The sequence below is a fragment of the Charadrius vociferus genome, unplaced genomic scaffold (genome assembly GCF_000708025.1).
Source record: "Charadrius vociferus isolate BGI_N301 unplaced genomic scaffold, ASM70802v2 scaffold158, whole genome shotgun sequence".
Classification (NCBI taxonomy): domain Eukaryota; kingdom Metazoa; phylum Chordata; class Aves; order Charadriiformes; family Charadriidae; genus Charadrius; species Charadrius vociferus.
In genome coordinates, this window is record NW_009661372.1 from 5,653,407 (window position 1) to 5,677,243 (window position 23,837).

The 23,837-nt window shown below is 39.0% G+C and overlaps 1 protein-coding gene across 1 annotated transcript in view; it reads right to left on the reverse strand.

Moving 5' to 3' along the window:
* CAMK4 (calcium/calmodulin-dependent protein kinase IV) overlaps positions 1–23,837 on the reverse strand; it is a 106,069-nt gene that overhangs the window by 72,264 nt on the left and 9,968 nt on the right. Inside the window, exons 2-4 of the mRNA XM_009893836.1 lie at positions 23,334–23,412; positions 6,904–6,966; positions 6,165–6,247 (exon numbers count right to left, since the gene is read on the reverse strand). Of these exons, the coding sequence (XP_009892138.1) occupies positions 6,165–6,247; positions 6,904–6,966; positions 23,334–23,412 (225 nt within the window). The remainder of the gene's footprint in view (positions 1–6,164; positions 6,248–6,903; positions 6,967–23,333; positions 23,413–23,837) is intronic.

Below are 23,837 nucleotides of genomic sequence, written 5' to 3' on the forward strand. Positions count from 1 at the left end.
GAAAGCTAAATTTGTGAATAATTGAGGAAATCAGCCAAGGCTCAATCAGCTTCCTATTTAATTTAACATGTGTATCTCTCCTAGTTTGTTTGGCACCCAGACCATGTATGTCTATATTACAACACTGAAGCTGTGGCAGAAAACTGAGAATACGTATGTCAGAGATACTCTAATCACAAGCGATCTTGATATTAACAATACCTAACAAACTAAAGAGCTTCACAGGCATTGATGCATCCTACCTCCAAAAGGCTTGCCCAGTTCCCACAGTGGGCTAGCAACGTACAGGCCAGTCCCAACATGGACATACCCATGCTAACAATTCCTGCAAAGTTATCTCGAGCAACAACAAAAGGCAAAAGGACATTTCAAATGAAAATGTTTTAAGTGAAAAGCCTTCCACCGTGGAGTTAAGAACCAGGCAAGCTTTAATGTCACATCAGTTCTCATTTAGAGAGTGGCAGGAAGCCAGCCAGTATTATAATTGCACCATCATCATTGCTTGAGTCATTTAGTCATTTACAAAGCTCTAAGCATGTTCCCTCTGGCGCCTGGTGTTTCACCTAATTCTAAGTGCATACTCTGACCACACCATAAGTAGTATCCTATGCACAAACATTTACAAAAAATCATTTATGTCCCTCATCTTGAAGAGAATGTTGTAGCCAGTAGATGCTGACTTACTTAGAGTAATTCTGTCCAGTGATGGAAAATAAGGCGGTGAACACAAAAAAGTCTAAAGGCATTATTACAACTCTGTACAGGAAGGAAATACCAAATTACATTGGAAAGGCTACAAATGAGCATTAACGCACACTTCTTTATTCTTAAATTACTGGGTTTTATCCTAACTGCAGCTGAAATGAAGGGACACTAAATGAGCTATTATGACATCAAGGAGCACTTTTACCAGTGCTAATTTGTGTGTTGTCTTCTGATTTCAGAGAATAGGGCATAGCTAGTGTAGTCAAGTCAGACCTCTTTGGTTTTTTGCCAGTCCTGAGTCAGGGGACTGTAACTTGCTCACATGAAATGGAGTCCAAAGGACTGTTCTGACCCCTGTTCAGAAGACATACTGCCACCACATAGTGAGACTAGAGCTCAGAAACAAATAAAAGATGCTACTCTGCCACTACTTTATAAAAGACCCCCGCTTTAGTGACTGATTAATCCCTTGACTCTTTTTGATGTCCCTTAGCAATTCTAATTTCCGTAAGAAGAAACAAGAAGGTGTGCCTGAAGCCTGGGAACACTTCGGGAAATTTTGTCCTCAAGAGGACATTCCCGCACCTCTTAAAAAGGCGAGTTCTTTAGAACAAGTAATTAATATTTTTGTTAATGTACAATCCATAAAGGAAGACCATATCAGATTGAATCTATATTTCAGAGGAAATTATATGAAACCTGAAATGTAAGTGCATCAAGAGATTGTCAGCCATACGCGGTATTTTTAGACAATGTTTGGTGCAGTTATTAATAAGATGGAGGAAGAAAAAGAAGAGTTTGTGGTCAAAATGCCAAAGTACAGACAAGGAGAATGTATGGATTGACGTTATCATTTGAAGCTGAAAAAAGAAAGTGTCTAACAAAAACTATTCTTATCAATCACAGGTATTCTGACTGAAATGAAGTTAGAGAAGAGTTGACTTTTTTGCTGAAATTAATATTTGGAAAAGTCATATATTGGTGATTCAGCTGAAAGGCAATAGATATGAATAAAATCTGACTGGAAAAGACCAACTTCAAAAAAAGTTAGCCCATAGAAGACAGATATCAGACTTCACTGCACTGCAAGACCTCTTACTGCCTGTAACAATAAAGAGGTTAATTGTCAGAAGCAAAGCCAGATCAACAAAGTGACTAAGAATCTGATGAAATACACCATGCGACAGACAGAAAAGAAAGTCAAAGTTAACACTTAGATTACATTTAAGTAAAGAACAATGAAGGGATAGAGGGCAAAAGGAAGAAGCAAGAGAAAAATATGACTGAACCAAGCTTAAGTAGAATCATCATTATTCTAAAACAGAAGAACTATAAAGAAAATTGAAGGGGTAATAATCAAAAGGGTTAACACAAAAAAGTGAGGCAACTGTCTACATATCTAATGAAATCTTCAAACAGTTTATGGTTTAGTGATTATTAATAAAAATGTGTTAAAAAAGCAAGTAGTTTGACAAACAATTTGCCTATATAAATGGCATCAATCTATTTTTTTCCCATGAAAACTACATCAATTATTGTGATGTCAATTCATGGTACATTCCCTCATGGTCACTGCATTAAAACTCTTTTTTTCCACTGTGATCTTCAATTCATATTAAAATATTAGATTCAGTTTATTTGAGCTCAGATTCAGTCCCATCTATCTGAAAGCACCTAGAGGGTTAATTCCATCAACTCTGCCTCCAGCTTTCTCCTGTTAAATAGAGAAGAGCTGAAACGGAGAGAAGCTTTTTGATTATAAATCTGCCATTTAAAAGTACCCAGATAAGGTTTATTACTTTATTCTGTATGCAGAATATGATGTCATCCAAAAAGCTAACAAACCCAAATTTCATTATGTCTTTCCATCACTCAAACTTCTCATGTAAAAAGATGTGTCTGTGGTCTGAACTATGGCTCTGCAATGCTCTTCATAAGAAGACAAGGTAAGAAGGAAGATACGAGAGGGATGAAAATTGACCTTTGCCTGCCACTTTGCTCCCAGTCCTGAACTTTCCTATCCAGAAGTGTAGTAGAAACACTGTCCTTTAAAGACTGTTCAAATGCTAGAGTGATCATTCTGCTAGGCATTTTAATAGCTGTGCTGATTTTGGGGTTTTGTTTTCCAGCTAGCTCCTGCCCTGATGAGGACCAGTGTGACAGCAGCCTGCCCTCCGTGTAGTGGCAGCACGAGAAGCACAGCTGCCTGCTGTTGGGCACACCACTGCTGGGACACTCAGAGCCATACCAGACAGTTGCCACCCCAGACTCCATCAAAACACTGCTGCACTTCAACCATGCATGTGTGTTTTAAACACGCAAGAATGAAAGAGAAGGACCAAGTAGATGTCAAAGTCCTATGTGCCTGCACAGGGCTGGAGACACAGCACCTGGTAAGAACTAGAGTATCAGTCAATTTAGATATACTGCAGTTCTCTCTGTGTCTTGGTCAGTTCATCCATCGATCTGTCTTACTTCAAAAGCTCTTTGTCACTGCTGACTTACTGGGTCGGCAAAAACCATCATTCAAACTGGAAATAAGTATTTAAATTTAAACAAACTTCTCCAATTTAGTGTAGCGTTATATTTGTTGTGTTTGGGATGGCAGAATATTGAATGTCAGGGTATGACCTACAACATAATTTATGAAGTCTGGGAAACTGATTTCTTTTTAAAAATACAACCAAAACCAACCTGATTTCAGCTGTATTAATTCAGAAGTGTAACTCATACTTTTGTTTGAATTTACGTCCTTTGTGTTAACACAACTGAAAAATTGCCATAATGAAAGCTCATTTTAGCAATAACGTGGATGATTTGACAGAAATATTAAATATGGTGAAGGAAGCGAATAATTTTATTACCCAGAACTTTTATGTTAGAGTGGCATGAAACCAGCAGCACATCAACAATGCTAATAGAATTCTAGAAAACTAATCAGATCTTGGGTATTTATAAAATCATCTTCATGATAAGGGGAATGTGTACGTGAAAGAACTTACTCATCTGCAGCTCAAATGCTATTCAAAATAAGAATGGACATCTGTGATGGCAGAAAACTAGACCAATAAAACAGTTGGTATAAAAAGTACTGGCATATTTGCCAGAATTAGCAGTAACAGTAACAGCAATGAAGATGTTTACACTAAGGAGAACAGATGCGTTTGTGTAACAGATCTAGTCATATCATTTGCTGACAGCTAATTTGAAAGAGGCGTAAGAGAAACTCCTCCAAGGTAAAAAAGTTGCTTTGCTGCCTGTGTATCGACAGTGGTTTATAAAGTCAGGTAGCTGTACAGCAAGCACATAAGGTCCTCCAAACCCTCGGGGTGCTCCCTGGCCACGACGGAGACCTGTTTGCCCACACATTCTTTGTACAGGGTCGTGCCTCCAGGACAACCATAGGGTGGATCTCAAGACAGGGTCACAGCTCTCCCTCCACATCTGACACAACCCCACTGCCCAGCAGGAGATTTGCCAGGGTTGTTTTGCTTTCTCCTGGGATGGCAGTCACACAAGCAAAGAGGAGAGAGTACACAAGGCCTCTCTGTAAGTCAGGACATTTACTTCATGCATGGTAAAATGATGTATGGATTGAAAAGATTAAGCGTGAGAGGGGAAGCCTGCCCTAAGGCAGAAAGCTAAGTTTACCTTCACTAAAACTCAGAGGACAGCCATTGTTTAGCAAAACGAAAGCGTCAATCCTTCAGCCCAGCTGAAAGAGAGGAAAGGGACAGCTAACGCTGAACTGGATTGACTAGTGCAAAACATCTTGGCCCCATATTTCCATTAAATTATTTTTGATTTAAGGTTGAAGAGTGAATTCATACTCCTATTGCTAGTTTGACATCTGAAAATAGCTTTTTGTGGTTTTTGTTTCATTGTTTGTTTTTTTTTTTTTCCAAATCACAGATGAGAGAGGACTGTATTGCCAAAGTTTCCAGTTCTGCTGCATACGGAGAAAAGCAGGACGCTGAATTCAGAAGACCTCCGTAGTATTAGTGCTCATTCATAGCATCACAAGGGGGCACCGCAATTCTATTAAGTGACTAAACAGCTTTGCTTCTGGTCAGGCAATGTCAGACAGCTCATCCCAGCCAAACTACTGGATAAAGATTACAATTTTTGAGAAAGATCAATCTGAGAGCTCAAATCCCATAATCACTGCTGAGTATAGATTACAGAATGATGAAAATGTTGTAATATTAAATCCTAGTTCCACCAAATAATGCAATTCCCCATCCCATATCCCATGGAGTCTTTTATCTTCAGTTCTTCTACCACACAGATGGCTGCTGCTTAGGAACCAATGATTTCACTGGCATATTTGTGTTTTCCCTTTGCAAACTCTTCTCATTGAAGACTCCTGTAGAGTACCCAGCCTTCCTGAAAACCACCCAGTCTGAAACCCCGTGGATACAGAGAGGGCTATGTGAAAGATAAGGCATCTTGTGCAGGGTCCTCTCTAGCTCAGTACTGGGTGCTCACTGGTCATTTAACTTGCAGGTCATTTCTCCCCATTGCTTTGTCTGAGTATTCAGAGGGTACGCACCTTTCTTCTGCTGAAGTAAAGATGTTACAGGAGGAGTTGCTTTTGTTGTTACTGTTCAGAAATAGGCCATCTCAAGGTTGTAGCTATGACCATGGTACAAAAAAAAGCACACTTTTGTTTTCTCAAGTCAAAGACTGTATAATAGTCCTCTAAATTACTAAACTCTAATTACAGAAGAAGGAAGATCGGAAAACCTGTCCTTGTATTAGTAGGAAATCACCAATGCCAGTGAATTAATTGATTTACTCAAGCCAGTATCAAATGTTTTTTGTATCTTCTCTTGCTCTGAAAAACCAAATCCCTACCAGTAAAATATCGCCCCAACAATATTACAGTATTTTGCTTTATGCATATGCATCTACACCACAAGCATGTGCAGTCTTATAAGCAACACTTTCAGAACTCAATCATTGTCTTGCAGAACCTTTGTAACAAAACCAGAGATTTTATAAATACAGTCAATATCAAAGAGAATTTCTTTCTTTTTACTCAGCTTACGAATTTTGTATCTGACATAACACTGTCCTCCTAGCAGGCTGATTTCCTCCTACCATACTTTATGATGACCCATCAACGCAATTTTGCCAGGTTTTCCTGCCTTTTGTCTGCTCTAGTGCACTCTGATGCTATGCACCTGCTGAGCACCTTCCTTCAATACTGTGTACTCTTCAGAATTTACTGACAATTTCCTCCATTTTCAACTCACGTATCCTTTCCAAAAAATCTCATGATAATCACATTTCCAAACACATTTTTTAAGCCAATTCCCACAGATATTTACTTGTGTGAATAAGTCATATTCCGATGAAATAATTCCAGTAATTACTAACATGGGGATTATGTGCAGAGAAGAAATCTGTAACATCCTTGGGGAAGGTACCGAGCAAGGTGTGCAGAGGTAACTTACCTGTCAAATAGTTCTCCACCTGTGACCAATTCCAGAACGAGACTGATTTCTGTAGGGGTCTCAAATATCTCCTTCAGTTTTATCTGGTAAAGATAAGAAAAAAGGATTCATTTTGCTTATTTGTCTTTTTGCTGAGCATATCACAGGGCCAACAACAGGAAACAGAACACAGTCAATAAAGCAGAGGATGGTACCAACTGCGGTGCGTCATTTACCTGGCACTTGAGCAAGTTATTGCATATGTTCTCTCCCACCCTCCCTTTTTTGGCTAGCTTTATCTCCTTTGCATTCCCCTTTTTTGTTGTTGTTATTTTCATACTCACACCTCAGCAACCTCTGTGTAACAGAGGAGTTGTTTAAGAAGCTGCTTTCGCTAGTGCTTGTCAACACCTGTCCACCAACCTTTCAGAATAACTGAATGTAAGACCTTCCCCACCCTCCAAAGACTGACAACACTAAATTCCCCTTTCATTTACAGAACTTCTTTTGCATAGCCCCTCACTCAACTCTGTCAGAACATCAGTAATTTATTTTAAAGGTTAAGTATAATTCAACAATGTTCCATAATGAGCTGCTAACATGCTCATGAGGAGAACCCAAAGCTTTAATCCAAGACCCTCCCAGGTCTGTATAGGTGAACCACAACAGTGATCTCTCAGGAACAGAAAGAATTAAAAAAAAAAAAAAAACCAAAACCCAAAGGTACAAACATGGAGTGAAAGAACAAGGCTCAACTTACAATGTTTGGATGAGAAAGGCGAAGGAGAACTCCAATTTCTGTGCGGACAATTTTCTTGTCTACCTGGTTAAAAGTGGAGAGGGAAAAAAGTGAGGAACTTATCTCTATGCTCACCATAGAAACTTACAGCTGCATCACAGGAAAATACATATTAACAGCATTTCTAGATCTCCTAGGAGGATAAGTTGATGTGAGACATATAAGTCAAAGATACTGTAAGGAGCAATTTTCCTTTAATATGAGACAGCTACTATAACAGAAAAGCATCTGTATCTAGCAAAATTACTACAAATGTACATGTAAGTCACACAAGAGGTGGAATATAGGAAAGACATCTGAAAAAGGTGCTAAATTCCTATTTTTCCTCAAGTTCTGCCCTTGTCTATTGCTCCTTATGTTGGTTCAGTTTATGCCAGGATAGCTTCCTTTCGACACGCTGTTCATCAGTGGTACTGGAAAAAGGTTTCTGCACATAGGATGTGTGCATTAGAACAAAAAAACGATGCAACAGTCAAACACCCCCAGCCACAGACAGGGTATAAGGTTTAACTTTAACTCGATTCAGCTATATCTAACAGAATGGTCTATTGATGCAAAAGACTACCTGTTTGCTTAAACCTCTGAGAGGATTAGCCCTTCCCTTTCCTTCCCTTCTCAAATTGCAGTCTGTAACAATCCAGGCACAACACATGTCCTGTTGGGGGACATGGGTCATTTCTCACAAGAAATGCAGACCTAGGGAGTATTTTGGTCAGGAAAGACAACTGCAGCTGTCCTGGAATTTGAATACCTAAGCAAGCAAGAAAGGAAAACGCTCGTAAGCAAATTATGCATGATTTTATGTTGCTAAGGTAATTAATACATTTGTGACGAAACCATTTGGTTTGCAAATATTCTCACAAACCCTAGAGAAATCTTACACTGATGACAATTATAGACACATTTCTTCTACAGCACTCTTCATCTCAGGGGTTACAAAATGAATGAGAGTTAGGAAGTTAAGTCACTAGCTGTTTCCAAACTGATGACACAGATGACATCAAGCAGAACATTTTGAGGGGGGTTGTGTGGTATTTTTAGTGGAGGCTTTGTTTTGGTTTTGGTTTTTTTACACCATATGGGAAATGAACAGTCATAATACATAAACCTTCAAAAGGGACATAAAACTACTTTCAAATTCTTAGTGAGGAAGACACATGCTTAAAAAACACACACACACACACACCTGCCTTCTTTTTTTTTTAATCACCTGAAAGAAGAGATATACTTCTCAGTATTCATTTTTTTCCAGCAATGACAAAATGCAAGTATCAGTCACATTCAGAACTACAGGATAGGCAGAATTCGATTCTCCCCTTGTGTCAATCAGGGATGATTCCAGGTTAGTAATGCCACAGTGCTCTGACGGTGGTGTAAATGAGTGGAGAACTAGAGCCCTTAGGGATTTCTTGAAACTCATTGACATTTAACCTCTTTTAGTGGCTCTGCCAGAAAGCAAAACGAACGCAACAAAACCCAATTTTGGACAGATTCGGTGCACGTGAGAAGCAGCAGAGAGCAAAAATCAAAGGGGAATTAAATATTCCATTACCTGACCACCTAACTGGAGGTAGAGAACACAGTCAATAAGGAAATCTTCACAGGTAAACACCTGCCCTGGGATCAAACACAAGACCCTTTAAGCTCCGTTGGCCATCACAGGCTTTCTCAACTTTACTGCTTTCTACTCCAAACACAGGTGTTTCTTTGCTCTTGCCTGCTACATAAATACTGAGCAGCAGGTTTGAAGAATGGTCTCCTGTGCAGTTTTCCTAAAATGCTGTGAGCACCAGCCTGTGGTCTTACTCGGTTTCAACATCCCCTTGGCATCAGTGCTGTTATTCAACTCTGGGTTACTTTAGTGAGGCAAACACACAGCCAGGGGCTCCCAAACTCACTGCTGGGGTAGCAAGGGGCTCTTGATGACTCAGAGAGTAATATGTGCCTGCACTGTTTTCATGTGCTTTGCACCTCAGACAGGATCAGAAAAAATAATGTACAATATCGCATGGACAGTCATTTCCACCAGAGAGCTGTTTAGACTGAGCAATGTAACTTATTCAAAAGCACCACTACAAACTGAACAACCTACAGTTTGTTTTCTGCAGTTTTGAAAATGTTTGCGCACCAAGCATGCCTGGCAACAAGCATGGAAAAGGCTGTCCAAACTCTAAAGACGCTTCCTTTTGGCACGGAGTAGTCACAACTGAGAAACTGTAGAGGCCCCCCTCTCATCCTGCAGGTGGCAACAAATTAGGTGAAATCGTGAACTGAGACTCAGCTTCAGGTCCTTGCTTTCCTAGGTGTTTACTCGGCAACCACAGGTGAGTGAGTCCCTCTGTGATCCAGTTCCTGACCTGACACGAACCAGTAGACCTTCATCATACTTCCTCAGGTGGTGGTATGAGGAAGAGGTACCTAAAAATTCAAGATGCTAAGATGGAATGGCGAATACACCACAGAGAGACATTTAGGAGTGTTACATATTTATAAGCATCCTGGAAAGTGGCTATTGGAATAGATTTTACAACAGAAACATGCACGTATACGTGATATGGATCATTCCAGAGTAAAAGCAGCGGCATATGTAGTCATGGCATTTTATTACAGACAGCCTGTTTTACCACTTTTATTTTCGTACCTTCTTCTACACTAAATATAGAACTATACCAACACTTATCTTGTTTCAGCTCCTTCCAACAAAATATACCTACTTATATCAGGGCCAAACTTGGCCTATTTTTAGTTTGGGCAGGAGTATCAGCAATTCAACTACTTATATTCCTGACAGAAATCATTTGATAGGATGACAGTCAGGCATTTCACTCTATAGTGTATGTTGCTAGCGTAAGAAATTTTAAAACTCGGATGATTTAACCAAAAGATCCTATTACCACAAATGTTTGGGCAAATTAAGTACGTTTGGCTCCACAGTGTGCTTCAGCAAGCAAACCAGGAGCTGTGACTGTAGCACAGGTAAGCATCTGCATGTTGGCTTTAATCTAACTACATGAAGTGCCTGCGGCAGCAAAGATCCAGAGACCTGAACTTGGGAGCAAGAGGCAGTCTGAGAAGCCAGTGCACTGAACTGAAATGTCCATCTGTACTGCAGAAGGACACACGGCTTTGCAGTGTTACCCTAGATCGCTAGATAGCAGGTAGCACGCTGCGTGCGCTTAAAACTGCAATCATATGTCCTGTTTACAGACAGACACACATAGGATTAACAGCATTAATGGGGTACTTCATACAATCAAGCCCCAGGAAGTCAGGACAGCATTTGCAAGTGTGGGTTAATGAAATTATCCACTCCCTTAATTTATATTAAACCATATGATTCTATAATTTACATAAAAAAGGTAATTATTCCTGGATTGTTCCTAGTATTTCATCTCTCCAGTTATTCCACTTCTCTAGAATTAGGCATTTATCTATTTTATAGATATGTGTCTACAAACACTGTGTCTTTGAAATCTGATCCCTGTCATGCAGTGAAGTACCGCTAGGTTTATAATCAGTCTGTTTCTGATTTATAAATTTTAGACTATTTTGACAAAGGAATGGCCTGGAAAAATCCTTAATGAAAGCTGAGATTCTTCCATGTTTCCATGACCTGAGATGGTGAGATGGAATGATGTTACAACCCCCTGAGATGTGAAAGTGTTGCTTCAGTCCAAATTAAATGAAACGAGATAAAATTAACTGTTACTGTAAGCAGATTAATCCAGCTGCTGCCTTGCAATATCATATGCCATCCTGAAAACAGGTGGCCAACAGATGTGCAGACCCCTTGTCCTTGTTTGAGGACTCAGTAGAGAGCAAGAGGTAGAGCACATTCCTCGTCCTGCAAGTCCAGTCTCTGCTGCCCTCCATCCCTAGGGCACTGTGGACATGGAGAGGCACATCTGGCCAGATGTGACCACCACGCAGGTTGGGTGATGATGCTGTATCCAGGCAAGTGGTGCAAAAAATCCAATGCAAACAGCTCTCGAGGAGCTTCACAGGACTGCCCTCATCAGGGAGAATGTTCAGTCCACCTCTGCACAGCTCCTTATTTAATATCCCACTTATTGACTCACATGAACACCTCTAATTTGAGCAATGAATGCTTTATTGAACCAGCAGGTCAAGCTCTGAGCATGTATTTCTCTGCACTTACAGGGAGCATGCTGCAAATCATTATTGGCTTGCTACCACACTCTATTAAAAGTGCTTCCAAGTCACAATTTTTATGTTTGTCTCAGCTAAAGTAACTGCTCTACAGCCTGACCCTTTCTGTATTTTATGGTGTCAATTGCTAATTACCATTTATAACTTTGCCATTATTTTGTCTTCTCACAGTTAAGCTGAAATATTAAAACCCATACATAGACTACCCGCAAGCAGAGCTGCCGATTCCTTGGTAGTCTAAACGGTCTGTTCCCAATTGTCACAACTACACACTGGGCTGCTGGAATACCCAGGTTCTCTTGAAAGGTTTCAAGAAAAAAATAAATTAGTTTGAATTTAAAGCTTGAATTTAAATAAATCTTCCCAAGAAGAAGATTCAAAGTACATGTTTTCCATACAGTTTTAAGTTTTGCTTTTTAATTTCAGAACGTCCTGGGTAACGGGAATTCCAGTTTCTGCCCAGCTCATATCTAGAGTATCTTATCAGAGTATCTTTCAGTCAAGACTTTAAGATTAAGACACTCTAAAAAAGACTTCTGAATGTGCTTTTTCATCTCTATAAAGCTGGGTGGTACTGCTGATCTCATGCATGGTCTCCGTATCAATGCAAGATATGGATGTCAGTCTTCGCTATAAGTGATAAAGAATCTTGAGGGATACAAAAAGTGATATGAGAGAAAAATTCCAGAACAAATGAAAATATATGCTTTATATGTGACCCAGTCTATCTCTCTGAGTTACTCTGGTGCAATTGAGTAATCAGCATGGCAGTGGACAGAAGGTAAAAGCAGAATTCAAAAAAGCTGACCCTTCTGAATGAAAGGATACCTCTTTGTTCCAACTAGGGCATTTATTTGACACCTGCTTCAGGTGATTTGATTCTTTGCATGACCTTTTTTTTTGAATGAAAATAAGAGTTTCTCAAGTAAAAAATTCCTCCTATGTTTTAGGGACTGCTCTTGCTGGGACATTGCTTGACCTTCTCAGCAAGGTCAGCAGCTTTCTCTTTGTATGGAAGCAACTTTGTACTCCTAATGGACTATTATCTTTTTTTTTTAAAAAAAAAAAGGTTCAAAATAATATATTTTTTTTTGTATTTTAAGCTTAGCAGACTATTCTGGCTCTATCTCCATTCAAGCTGAACATGAGGTCCCTGAAGAACACATCAAACAATACAATAAAGCACAGCAGTAATTGCACAGCCCTGCGGTATCTTCCATAAACTCAGCCAGGAGTTTTCACTCTGTAGGTTACTGAGAATTTTTATTTTGAGCCTCCATAACTAAACTTGTATTATGAATGCAAAGAAAATAGACTATTCAGTACTAGAGCAACTATTTTCTGTGCACACGTCCACACTTCCAATTTGCAGCTATAATCCTTCAGTTGATGCATATTCTTCAGACTGACCACAGTTGCATGGAACTACAGCAAGTTACATCAGTGTGCTTGCATTTGATCCTGTTACATGTCTGAAAGTCCGTTTGTACATGCAAACCTGCTGGCTGCAAATACAGATTAACTGGGCTTGTACAACCATGTGCTTTTAAAGAATGAAAGAGAAATGCCCTATCTGTATATGACAGTACTGTTAATCTGTTAAATGTAAATCGTTCCATCAAAAAAGCAACACTTCTGTTTCTCAAAAAGCACAGCACCTTTGCAGGTGAACCATCAGTGGATACAGATGATTTGTGGGGTTGTATAGACTTCAGCACAGCAAATCATGCGCTGACATACCTGACTAACAGGCCCTTCATCTTGTAATACACGATTTCAATGGTAACGCTGACCAGATGCAGGTAACATTCCCCAAAGACACACAAGCCTTTCTGAACGGGTTCTACTGCTCACCCACATTAACTTGGTGGCATCACCAAAGGGTGAAGGATGGGTCCTGAAGCACTTATAGCTTGCATAGCACTGGTCATTTGTAATAATACAGTTTATATCTGAGTTCAAAACAAGTTATATGTTCATTAGAACAGGCCTTATTATATGCTGTGGTCTTACTATCTGACTAATTTGGTTGTTATTTCTGTTCCTGACTCATTTATACACAGATTTCTGCAAATATGTTTGATAATTGTTGAACGGTTTATGCAAACAAATTTCAGGCTATTAGGTATTCATGAACTGCTCATTTCAGCTATTCACTATTTATAGTGTGTTACTGCCATTGCTACTGTTCCCAAAGCTGAGTGGAGGAGGACACTTTTAAGACACAAGCACAATGTGTAAATCAAAAGGTAAGTACATTTTTTTTTTAGTTCAAAATAGTCACGTTTATAGCATTATTTAGAAAATTGTACTTGCCATTTTCTTGCCCATTCTTGCTTTTCACCTATTAAATTACAAATAAAAAAATTTCCTCTCTTCTCAGTGGTAATTTATTAATCCAGTTCTTATTCTGTGTGATGTAACCCATTTTAGATGTCTGGCATCCTGGAAAAGGCTTCAGCATACCTCTGAATAGATAAATTGCCACATAACAGCAGTGTCTTAGAAATTGAGAGCTATTAGGTGATTAGGACATTTCGTATCATCCTGTACAACATTTTGTCTTGAAGCTGCTCAAATTTCTTAGGAGTTTTCAGTTACATTATAAAAATACAAAGATATGGAATACATTACATCTACTTATATTATTAGCAAAGTGCAATGCTTGCTGCAATTTAAGAAACTGCACCTAAATAGTAAGCTAGTGTACCCATCCTTCTCTGAATGAACTCACACTTACAAATCCAGGTGAACCTTCAATGCTACACAATGAAGGCTTGATGCATCAGGGCTACCATTAACATGCTAATCTTCATCACAGATATCAAATTGTTCCATATGATCAAGGTACTGGTTTTGGCTGGGAACGAGTTAATCTTCTTCATAGTAACTTGTGTGGGGCTATGTTTTGGATTTGCAAGGAAAACACTGATGATAACACAGGGATGTTTTAGCTATGGCTGAGCAGTGTTTATGCAGCATCAAGTCTTGACTGCTTCTCATGCTTCTGCAAGCTGGGGGTGCACAAGAAGTTGTGAAGGGACACAGCTGGGAAAGCTGACCCCAACTGACCACAGGGACATCCCATACTCAAGAATAAAAGCCGAGGGAAGAAGAGCGGACATTCAGAATAATGGCATTTGCCTTCCCCAGCAACCGTTACGTTTGATGGAGCCCTGCTTTCCTGGAGATGGCTGAACACCTGCCCGCCAATGGGAAGCAGTGAATTAATTCCTTATTTTGCTTCATTTGCGCATTTACCTATTAAACTGTCTTTATCTCAGCCCACGAGTTTTCTCACTGTTACCTTTCTGACTCTCTCCCCCATCCCAGCAGGGGAAAGTGAGCGAGCGGCTGCGTGGGACTGAGCTGCGGGCTGGGGTTAACCACGACAATCAACTACATGCTGTACCACTCCATTTGGTAAGCGATAACATAGACGATGATTGGGGAAGGCCTAGTTGTGAGTCTGACTAAATTAGACTATTTTGTTCAAAATATTTCAGGTGGGATGAAATCATGACAATGTCAGGTGCCGATTAAGCCTTGTGTGTTTTCTTTGATGAACCTCCCTGAGACACTGGACCTGCTGCTTGAATGACACCTGTACTAGGAGACTTGTAATCTCCTGATGCTAGACAATTCTTCTGGTAGGTCAGCCCCAAACACTGATAATGAGGGATCCTGAAGTCACTTCAGTGTTTCTTGATTGTGTATAGAACCTGTAAATCTACACTAACAGGAACCATACACATGACCCTCCACCCCAAAACTGCTTAAAATTTACAGGTTCTGTGCTTTATTATCTGAGTGACACAGAAAACCACTAGCTCCTCAAAGGAAAGCAGGGAAGGAATCCCATGCAGAAAGTTTTTAGGGACTGAATTCTCTCAAAAAAACTGTAAATGAAAGTGACTCGAACACCATAGGACTTAAATACAAAACAAACCATCTTATTTATGCTATTTCTTATTAGTTATGGAAATGTTTCCAGCTGGTTGCAACTGTATCTATTGAAAACATGCCCAGTTGGAGTTTCAGACATCTGCTCATTCAATATATGCAAAGTATAATGGAATAGTTTGTTGGAAACAAACAGTAGTATTTGAAGGCTGTTTAAAATGAAGGGGGTGGAATAACAAAGTGAGGCCTTTTTTTCACATTTGTAGGAAAACATGTTATTAGTGTTGGGATTTTTTTATTCAGTTTTGTGTTGGTTTTTTTGTGGGTTTTTTTTGGTTGTTGGGTTTGGGTTTTTTTTCCCTTAAGGAAACCCTTCTTAAGTGACTCAAGCAGAGAACAAGTTTAGTATGGCAAAAATTTGGGATAATCCTCACCCATACACACTAGTCTTGCAGCCATCAACCATCACAATATTCAGCTTAGAAAGTTGTACTGAACTTTAGTTCCAGACTTAAGAGATGCTCTGACCAGGTGACATATCTCATGGAGATCAGACAGTGATGCTGGCTTCATGACTTTTCAAAGAAGCTTCTGTATCTGGAACCCATAGGTTGTGCTGCTTACACAGCTGCTGTGCTAATTTCCACCTTTGGTTTTCCATTCCTCCCTACACATGGTCAGTCTTTCTCTTAACGGACACAAGACAAAAGGAAACCACCTCAGCCAAAGAGGATATACTTTATCTTGAAATACACCAGTGTAACCAGTTTGTCAAGTGAGTACACGCTGATTATGGAGTTCTTGGTAAAATACATCCTCTTTCTTATAGACCTTGGTTAGATTTGCGTCTTTGAAGGACTACAGAGAACTCAGCTTCAGGCCAGAGGAATAAACCCAGGATGCTACCTTTTAAGTTGTACTCTGTTCCTGTTTTATTCCAACAGCTGAAGTGCCAGCACTGGAGAAAATGCTGTGGTTTCTTATCTTTTGTCATCTTCTCTTCCTTCTTTTTTTTTTCTTTTGTGCATGCAGCCAGTTTTCCCTCAATTCTTTGCTTGACAGCATAGAACGAGCTCAATTTCTCTCCCCCCAAATGATTAACTGTCACAACTGTGATGACATACCCATATGCTTCTCGAAAACAACAACTTCCTAAAATGCAGAGGGAGAAGACTTTCAGAGATCCCCAGCACAAGCCTCACAGACCATCCATCTATGCATAGCCACGCAGTACAGCTCCATCAAAGGCACGTCTCCAGATTTCTTTAACAGGCTGTAAATAACGAAGGGTTTCTGAAGAGGAGGACTATAATCTCAGGATACTCACCTGTGCACTGCTGTTCAGCCCTTTTGCAAAATTGCGTCTTTGCTTTAGGCATTAAATATATTCTCACACAGCAACACATTTCATTCCTATTCCCTGTCTACATCTATGTGCACCACAGACACACAAAGCTCTTCCAGGCTTGCTTAGAGCCATGGAGAAGACAAATCACCGCAGGCAGGAAGGGAGCAAACCGTGCATGAATGGGTTTGGTGGAAGAAAATGAGCAGCTCAGATTGTTTCACAAAAGTTCCTGTTAAGTTATTCAAAGCTGAACATGTGTCATTTGTTTCTTTTTTACTGAATTAATAATCTAAGGGATATTATTTAGTTTCTCAGAACTACTTGTTGCAATGTATAGAGTAGGCTGAGCTCCTTGAACTGCGTAACAATGAGTTGAGCTTTGTATTTTCCTCTTTTTCTTAGTTGATCTTTGTATTTCTGAAAAGTAAGCTGTGAACACCAGAAACGAGTGTTAGTTAATTACCTATAAATTAAATGGAGTAAGGAAAAAAAGAGATGCGATACATACACTCAGTTCTTAAAACCTTAGCCTAAGGTATGACCTACGCAGGCAGAGCACAGAAATTCAATCTAAATTGCGACAGGTAAAAAATATTGTCCTACGTTAAGGGATTTTTACACATCACCTGCAGTACAGTGTGATATAACACAATACACTGTCATGCAGATGACATGTTAAATACCTTTATGTATGCAGGACAGGCTTTTTTCAATCGCAGAATGGGATTTTTTTTCCTTTTCTGAAGGACGTCCTATGAATACAGACAAAACCCACTTTTTACTTTCCAAGGACTAAACCAGCATATTACAAAGCTGTTTTCTACTTTCACTGACTGGTGTCTAATTTCATAGCTTCTAAAGAAAAAACCTATTGGTATCTTACTGCAGAAAAAAAAATATCTTTCAGTTCTCTCTTCTTTTGTAGGGCATTTATGTAAAACAAACTTTCTTGTTCTTCTTTACGCATTTCACAGATGTCACTTTTCCTTAAAAACCCTTTCCTTTGGAAAGCAGCGAGTCAGACTATGGAAGCCAGATTCCCCTTATATATGAGGCAAAATGGATATAAGCAGTGGAAAACTCAAAGCCTTAGTGCCTTATTTCTTTATTCAAAATCATTTTGACTGAAGTATTTTTTTCATCTTTCAGAAGAAACATAACAGTGTGAACTGCACATGAATGAGATGATGACATGGATGACTAAAAATGAGCAAACCAGAAAAAATAAAGTAATCTACATATATAATAGCTAGTACTGCAGATGGAGTGGTAATTAAGAAATTACCATTTACCAACAATTATCAAGCAATGGTATGTGTGGTGTGTGTATGTGTGTGTGAATGAATAACAGAACAGAATGTGTGAGCTAGTTGACAAAAATACACCTTTTTAATGATAGGAACTGATGTGCGGTTGACTGTTTTAATGTAGACTTACATATTACACTATTTTTTTCCTTTTTGAAAAATTTGAAAAAAAATAGGATGTTACAAATTACTACAATGTGTTAATTAATACCAGCCTTGTGAGGAAAACATTGACCTTAAATATACATAAATATGTAAATATATTCCAAGTATGTGTAATCTGGAGAAAAAAGAAAAAGAAAAGAAAAGAGTGCTGTTATAGCAAATGGGAGTATTATGTCAGGTTCCCGCTTTCTCTGTGGACCAGGTATGTCTACTAAACTTCGTCAGTCCAATAAAAGTACTGACAATTACTGCACCAAGGGATAGAGATACATGTATATATATAGTCTTATTATAAAGCCTATAGAGAAACAGGCACGTGGACGCAGGAGGCACTCAAATTGTAAATCTCGTAAGGCCACATGGCAGCAAATGGAAATTTTCATTTTATAGCCACAAACATAAATCTTTTTCTCCAAAAGCCAGTAAGAGACTGATTTACTAGTTTTGACTACCTCCAAGTGTGATACACAGTCCCCACCCCTCCGTAGTACTTGCCTTCTCAATCAATTGGGCAGGCTCAAACAAAAGCAGCTCTCCCCCAAGAAAACAGACCAAACATTTGCATGAGCCTCTTGATTACTGCTTAATACCACCAATTCACTGCAACAAAAAATTAAAAACCCAGCCAACTATACTCCCTGTATAGCTGGAATAGATACAATTTATTTTATATATATGTATATGTATATGTTGTAGTGTGTGTATATATATACATATATATGTATATGTGCGCAAACATGAACGCAGCTGAGACTTTTAGTATATTATATATGCCCTTACAGACCATTATAATCTCCTTCAGACTCTAACTCTAGATATCCAACCCCACTTATTCAGGAAGGAAGCCTGTTACCTTTACATTTGCTCACGCTCCGCTCTGCTCCACAGACACAAACTATTTGTTGTTCTCAAAATGACTAACTGATTAGTACAATTAGATTAATCCCAGTGCAAGTATTTCCAGCAGATGTGTTGCTTGAAACCTGTTGCTCTGTTTCTGATCTGATCTAATTTCACGTGCCTGAACGTTTGTCTGATTTTGAACATCAACCAGTCTGCAAGAAGAGTGCTGCTTCAAAAATACTGGTTTTACTTAAAGTACTGAAAAAGTATTAGTTAAACAACACAACCCCTGTGAGGGAGGATGCCCACACATGAAAAAAAAAAAGAAATAAAACCAAGAATTCTCCAAAATAGTATCTGTATTTGCATGCCCCATTGACCGAGACACAGAGGGCCTAATATTTCAGAATACTTAATCACTCTTAGGAGACACTACCTATCAATTAAAACCTAGGAATATTAACCAGTCTGTCCTTGAAAGCACTGCTGAGAAGCAAAGCAAAGAAGTATTATGTCATTTTTATGGATTAGAAAGTCAAAACCAAAAGACATACCTTGGCCAACAGCACAGGCAGAATTGGGAATACACCAAGACCCAGGCTCCAGACAACCCAGGTCAGCATCCCGCTCTCCCTTCTGCAGAGCGTTTTGCTTTACTGCAATGGCAGCTCCCAAATTACCTCAGTTACAGTTGTTAGCACTTGGTAGACCTATAACGTAGGCAGGCACTCAGCATCTTAATTTAGAAACCACGGAACAGAGGCCATCTGTTCTCTTCACTATTTTTACATCAACTGGTCCAGACTCAGGTAGGAAATTTAAGGCAGAGGTGGATCTAGTTTCTTGGAAGGCATTCACCTGCCCGGACTATGAGACAATCTTCAGGCTGGCCCTGGTTCATACGGTGCCTAGCTTTCTCAAAACACACCAACAGGAAGCAAAGGTCTGCAGATGAGAGGTTTCATTTCATAAATAGCAGAAAAATGTGTTTGCTCCCTTCAAGAATCCTGTGTTCTTCCAATATGATCCAGGCGCTACATGTTGTTTGCAACAAAAACTGATCCAAAACAACTGGTTGTAAATCTCACATGATTTTTAAGTCGACTTAAAAGTCGTAACAATCATATTTGTAAAGGATATCCTAAAGATACTTAATTTTTCTTCAGCATTGAGTCATCAAGCAGAGCTTGACTGCGTACTGAAAAACAAACCAACCTCATCTTTTAAATTGCAAGGGTAAAAATTCATCACTGTCCTTTGCTCATTTGATGAGTTTTTCTGAAGTGCTATATGATCTGCTTTTGCTTCTTTCTTGCTTCATGAAATTGATTTCCTCCAAAGAAATTATATTATTCAAACCTTTATATTTATTACCTGCGTGGAATTTAAGAGACCAGCTAAACACAGGAAAAATCAAGTAATGAGTATATAATACAATCCTACATTTAATTATGCTCAGGAACAGAGCATAAAGGTTGGATGAGCAAATCAAAGGCAATAATTTAACATGCTTATTCACCTGTCCCATAGATGCTGTTTTATAAACATATTTCTTTTTGTATCTGTTAATAACAATTCCAAATTTAATTTCTTATACATTATGTGAGAGTTTTTTTCCCATTAATACATACATCAATTTTTCTTTGGATCTCTTTTGCCCTTCCAACAGTTGTCTTTTAGCTGCTGTGGAAGGTAGGGTCCAAATTTGCCTCTCAGTTTCCTAACTTTGACAGTCAGACACTTCAGGAGTAAGAACCTGAAGTGTTCGTCGAACTGAATTTTACACCAAAAGTGTAACTTAAAGGATTCAAAAGTATTCCTATACTTGAGCTGAATTTGACAAAACCAAAACAAAACAGGGAGCTGAATCATTCTGTTTCAGTAGTTTTGAACCAGCAAAAAAGCATTTTTCTTCCCCTTTTGGAAATATATAAAATTTTAATTAATGGTTAAGAATGATTAAACCTCTAAACTGAAATAAAATATTCCCCCAAAATTATTTTATTTTATTGACAAAAAAAGGTTTGTATAAAAATGTTTTCTCCTCTTTCTCTTTGTTGGCCTAACTATCAACCAGAAAAAAAAACTCAAATAGAACTGAACAAATAATCTAAGAATACTATTTTATTATGCTAGGTGGTGAAGAAATATTAATTACAGAATCTCCTAAGCCCTTACATCTCTCCACAAGTTTGTATTCTCAGAATTGGCTGATATGTCTTGCCCAAAATTTTATTTGCTCTTAAATGAGAATGCATTAGTCAGGCAAAATGAAAAATTAATCTTATTATTTAAATGAAAAGAACACTTACAGGCATTTTATGTTTCTTGCAGTCTGTTCCTAGCACACTACTTCAATCCAAAAGGATCATTTGTTTCTTATCTGAGCTGTTCCCATGGGACAAAAGTAATCATTTCTAATGCTGTACTTGAAATTACAGTACTGTAGTGATCAGCATTCACAAATCTGGAGCTGCCAGTCAGCCACCAGACTCCTAATCACACATCACTTGTTACCACTGCCAGAACAAGCTGGACCACCCTCTCCCTGATCCTCACCCTGTTTTTACAGACACTCTTCCCCAGCCAGCTAGGCTTGTTTGGTGCAGTGTTTAAAGTCAGTCAGTTTGAATGAATATTTGCTCTTTCACCATCTTCCTTTGTCATCTTCTAATTTCCTGTGCTCTTCAGAGCTCCCTGATGTGCATTTAAGAAAGGGAATTAAAGAAATGGGACTCTGCATCAAAAGGAAACAGTCACAGGCTCTTCCTCTTTTTCTCCCATCACTTTTCCTCCACAATTGAACTGCCATCTGTTTTTTCAGTTTAAAAAAAGCCAACGGCAAACTTAAGCCAACCAAGATTTTGGTATATGATTTGGCCCACACTTGGCTATTTTTACACTGAGATACTCTGAGCAAAGATCAGGCCTCCTGCTGTGGGAGCACTCTGACACATACTTAGTTCTGTCTCTGTGATAATAATTACGTCTCCAAATTGGAACAGAGCTACAGTAGCTCATGGCATACAGACACAAGCAGTGGTACATCCTTACAGTATTGCCTCCCATGTTCTCTATTATACAAATAAGCTCAGTTGTGTAATAGAACCACTTGTCCTCATAACAAAACATCCCAAAGTGTATCAATTACATTGGGAAAAACTCAGTTGCATGAACTGCTTAACCACACTGCTCATATAATCAAGGCTGCATTAAGCTAAGCTGTTTCTGCTGTGCAAACAACTTACATAACCATGTTCTTAAATTCTTCTTGCTTGCCATTTTTCCTACAGTTTTTAAAAATATCTGTCCTACAGTAAGTCCACCAAATGTCTAAATCAAATAGTTTCAGACACAAATAGATGGATCCAGTATTAATGTGGCCATTGTAAACATGAATTAATCTCCACAAGGGCCAAAAACACGGGCAAAAAAATACTTTAAAGTAATATCATTCTTCCTAGTGCATTTCAGAATGAGAATTATAAGGAAGTGTACACCTAAAACATTATGGGAATTGTTGGCATAAAGTACTGACAAAAACTTAAAAATTAAGTTCTCTGCATTTCCATCGGAAGGACAGGCTGCAGGCTGCAGCAATGCAAGCTCCTCACATGCTCTGCTCCCCCCAGTGCACCAGATGCAAATCTAAAAGCAGCACACACAACTGAATTTCTGTGCCAGTTTAAACTTTGGCTTACTTTCAAAGATGACAAATTAATGCCAACATTTTACTCATGTGGAACCCACTCATTATGTCTTGCACAGAGACCACCAGTTAATTCAGCATTTAGACATGTTTACGCCTACCCACCCATCATTCTGTTGCTACATGTGAACATTCCTGAACTTTATGGAATAATGGATGATTTAACACTGGAATAAACTGAATCAAAACCACTCATGAATAAAAATCATGTCCATGCCTCACAGCTTGCTTGCTTCCTCTCAAATTTCTCTTCCCCTCTTAGGAACATGAACTGCTCTACCCTATCCCCCACGCTCTCGTTCTGCTTGAAGTCTCTCAATCCATTACCAGCCTTTCCTCTCTAGTCTCTCTTCATGCTTTCCACCGTCTATTTTGTAACACACACAAAAATAGCTGTGGTAGAAGTGTGACATACATGGAGCTCTAAAAATAAGTGATGTCTCAACTGGTTCTCTTGCAATTTTATAAGGGGAAAAAACCTCCACGAAATAATTAATTTTACTTGCGTTTGAACTGGTGCTTTAATCAGTTTCTGAAAAAGATAAATCATGTAATGATATTTTTTTGAGCAAAACAATGTATTAAAGCAAAATGAAATCACATAAAATTTAAATCAGTCAGAACCTGCTTCTTTTCCAAAGGGAAAGAACAAGACATTTTTGTCTACAAAGATTTGCCCAAATCTAAGTCTATACAGACAGCACCAGATGAAGGTACAAGCAAGATATGTGGGGATAAGGGCATTCCCAACAGACCACTGCTACCTCTAAAGGCTGTTTTAATGATAAGGAGCAGAATAAGCTTGGTCACAGAAAACACAAGCTTAGCAGGGTCCTTAATCTACCCCATTTCCCCCCCACAAAGAAAACTGCACCAAAAAAAAACCCCAGAAAATCCCAAACATATCCCAAAGCAAAGCAAAGCAAAACAAAACAAACCAACTTACTGTCTTCTTCAACATTTTGACGGCGTAAGGTTTCTGGGTCCCTTTCTGCCTGCATCTGTAGACAATGGATGTAGCCCCACTACATTAAAAAAAAAAAAAAAAAAAAATTATTTTGAAGTAGAATTAATTGCATCAGTCAAGACAGAATGATGATAGCCAAAGGCGAAATGAGGGTAAGCTGCACACAAGAAAGAACATCGCAAACTTTTTGATGGAAGTTTGATACTTGAGAGGGAAGAGGTGCAACAGAAGCCATTTATTCTTCTGCATGCGTGAGGCCTGGCCCAGGGCCAGAAGCTATTGCTGTTTGGGTACAGTCTCCTTTGATGATTCTGGCTCCTGACACATCCTGGAGGTTTCCTCAGGGTAGGGAGGAACGTAACCTTGCCCCAGATCTGTGACGACATATCTTGTCTTCGTTAAGGCAACCCATTTGCAACAATTAGTTGCATTGGGTTCTTTACTAACTGTTGAAGGCAGTAATGGGAACAGAGAGGAGAGGAG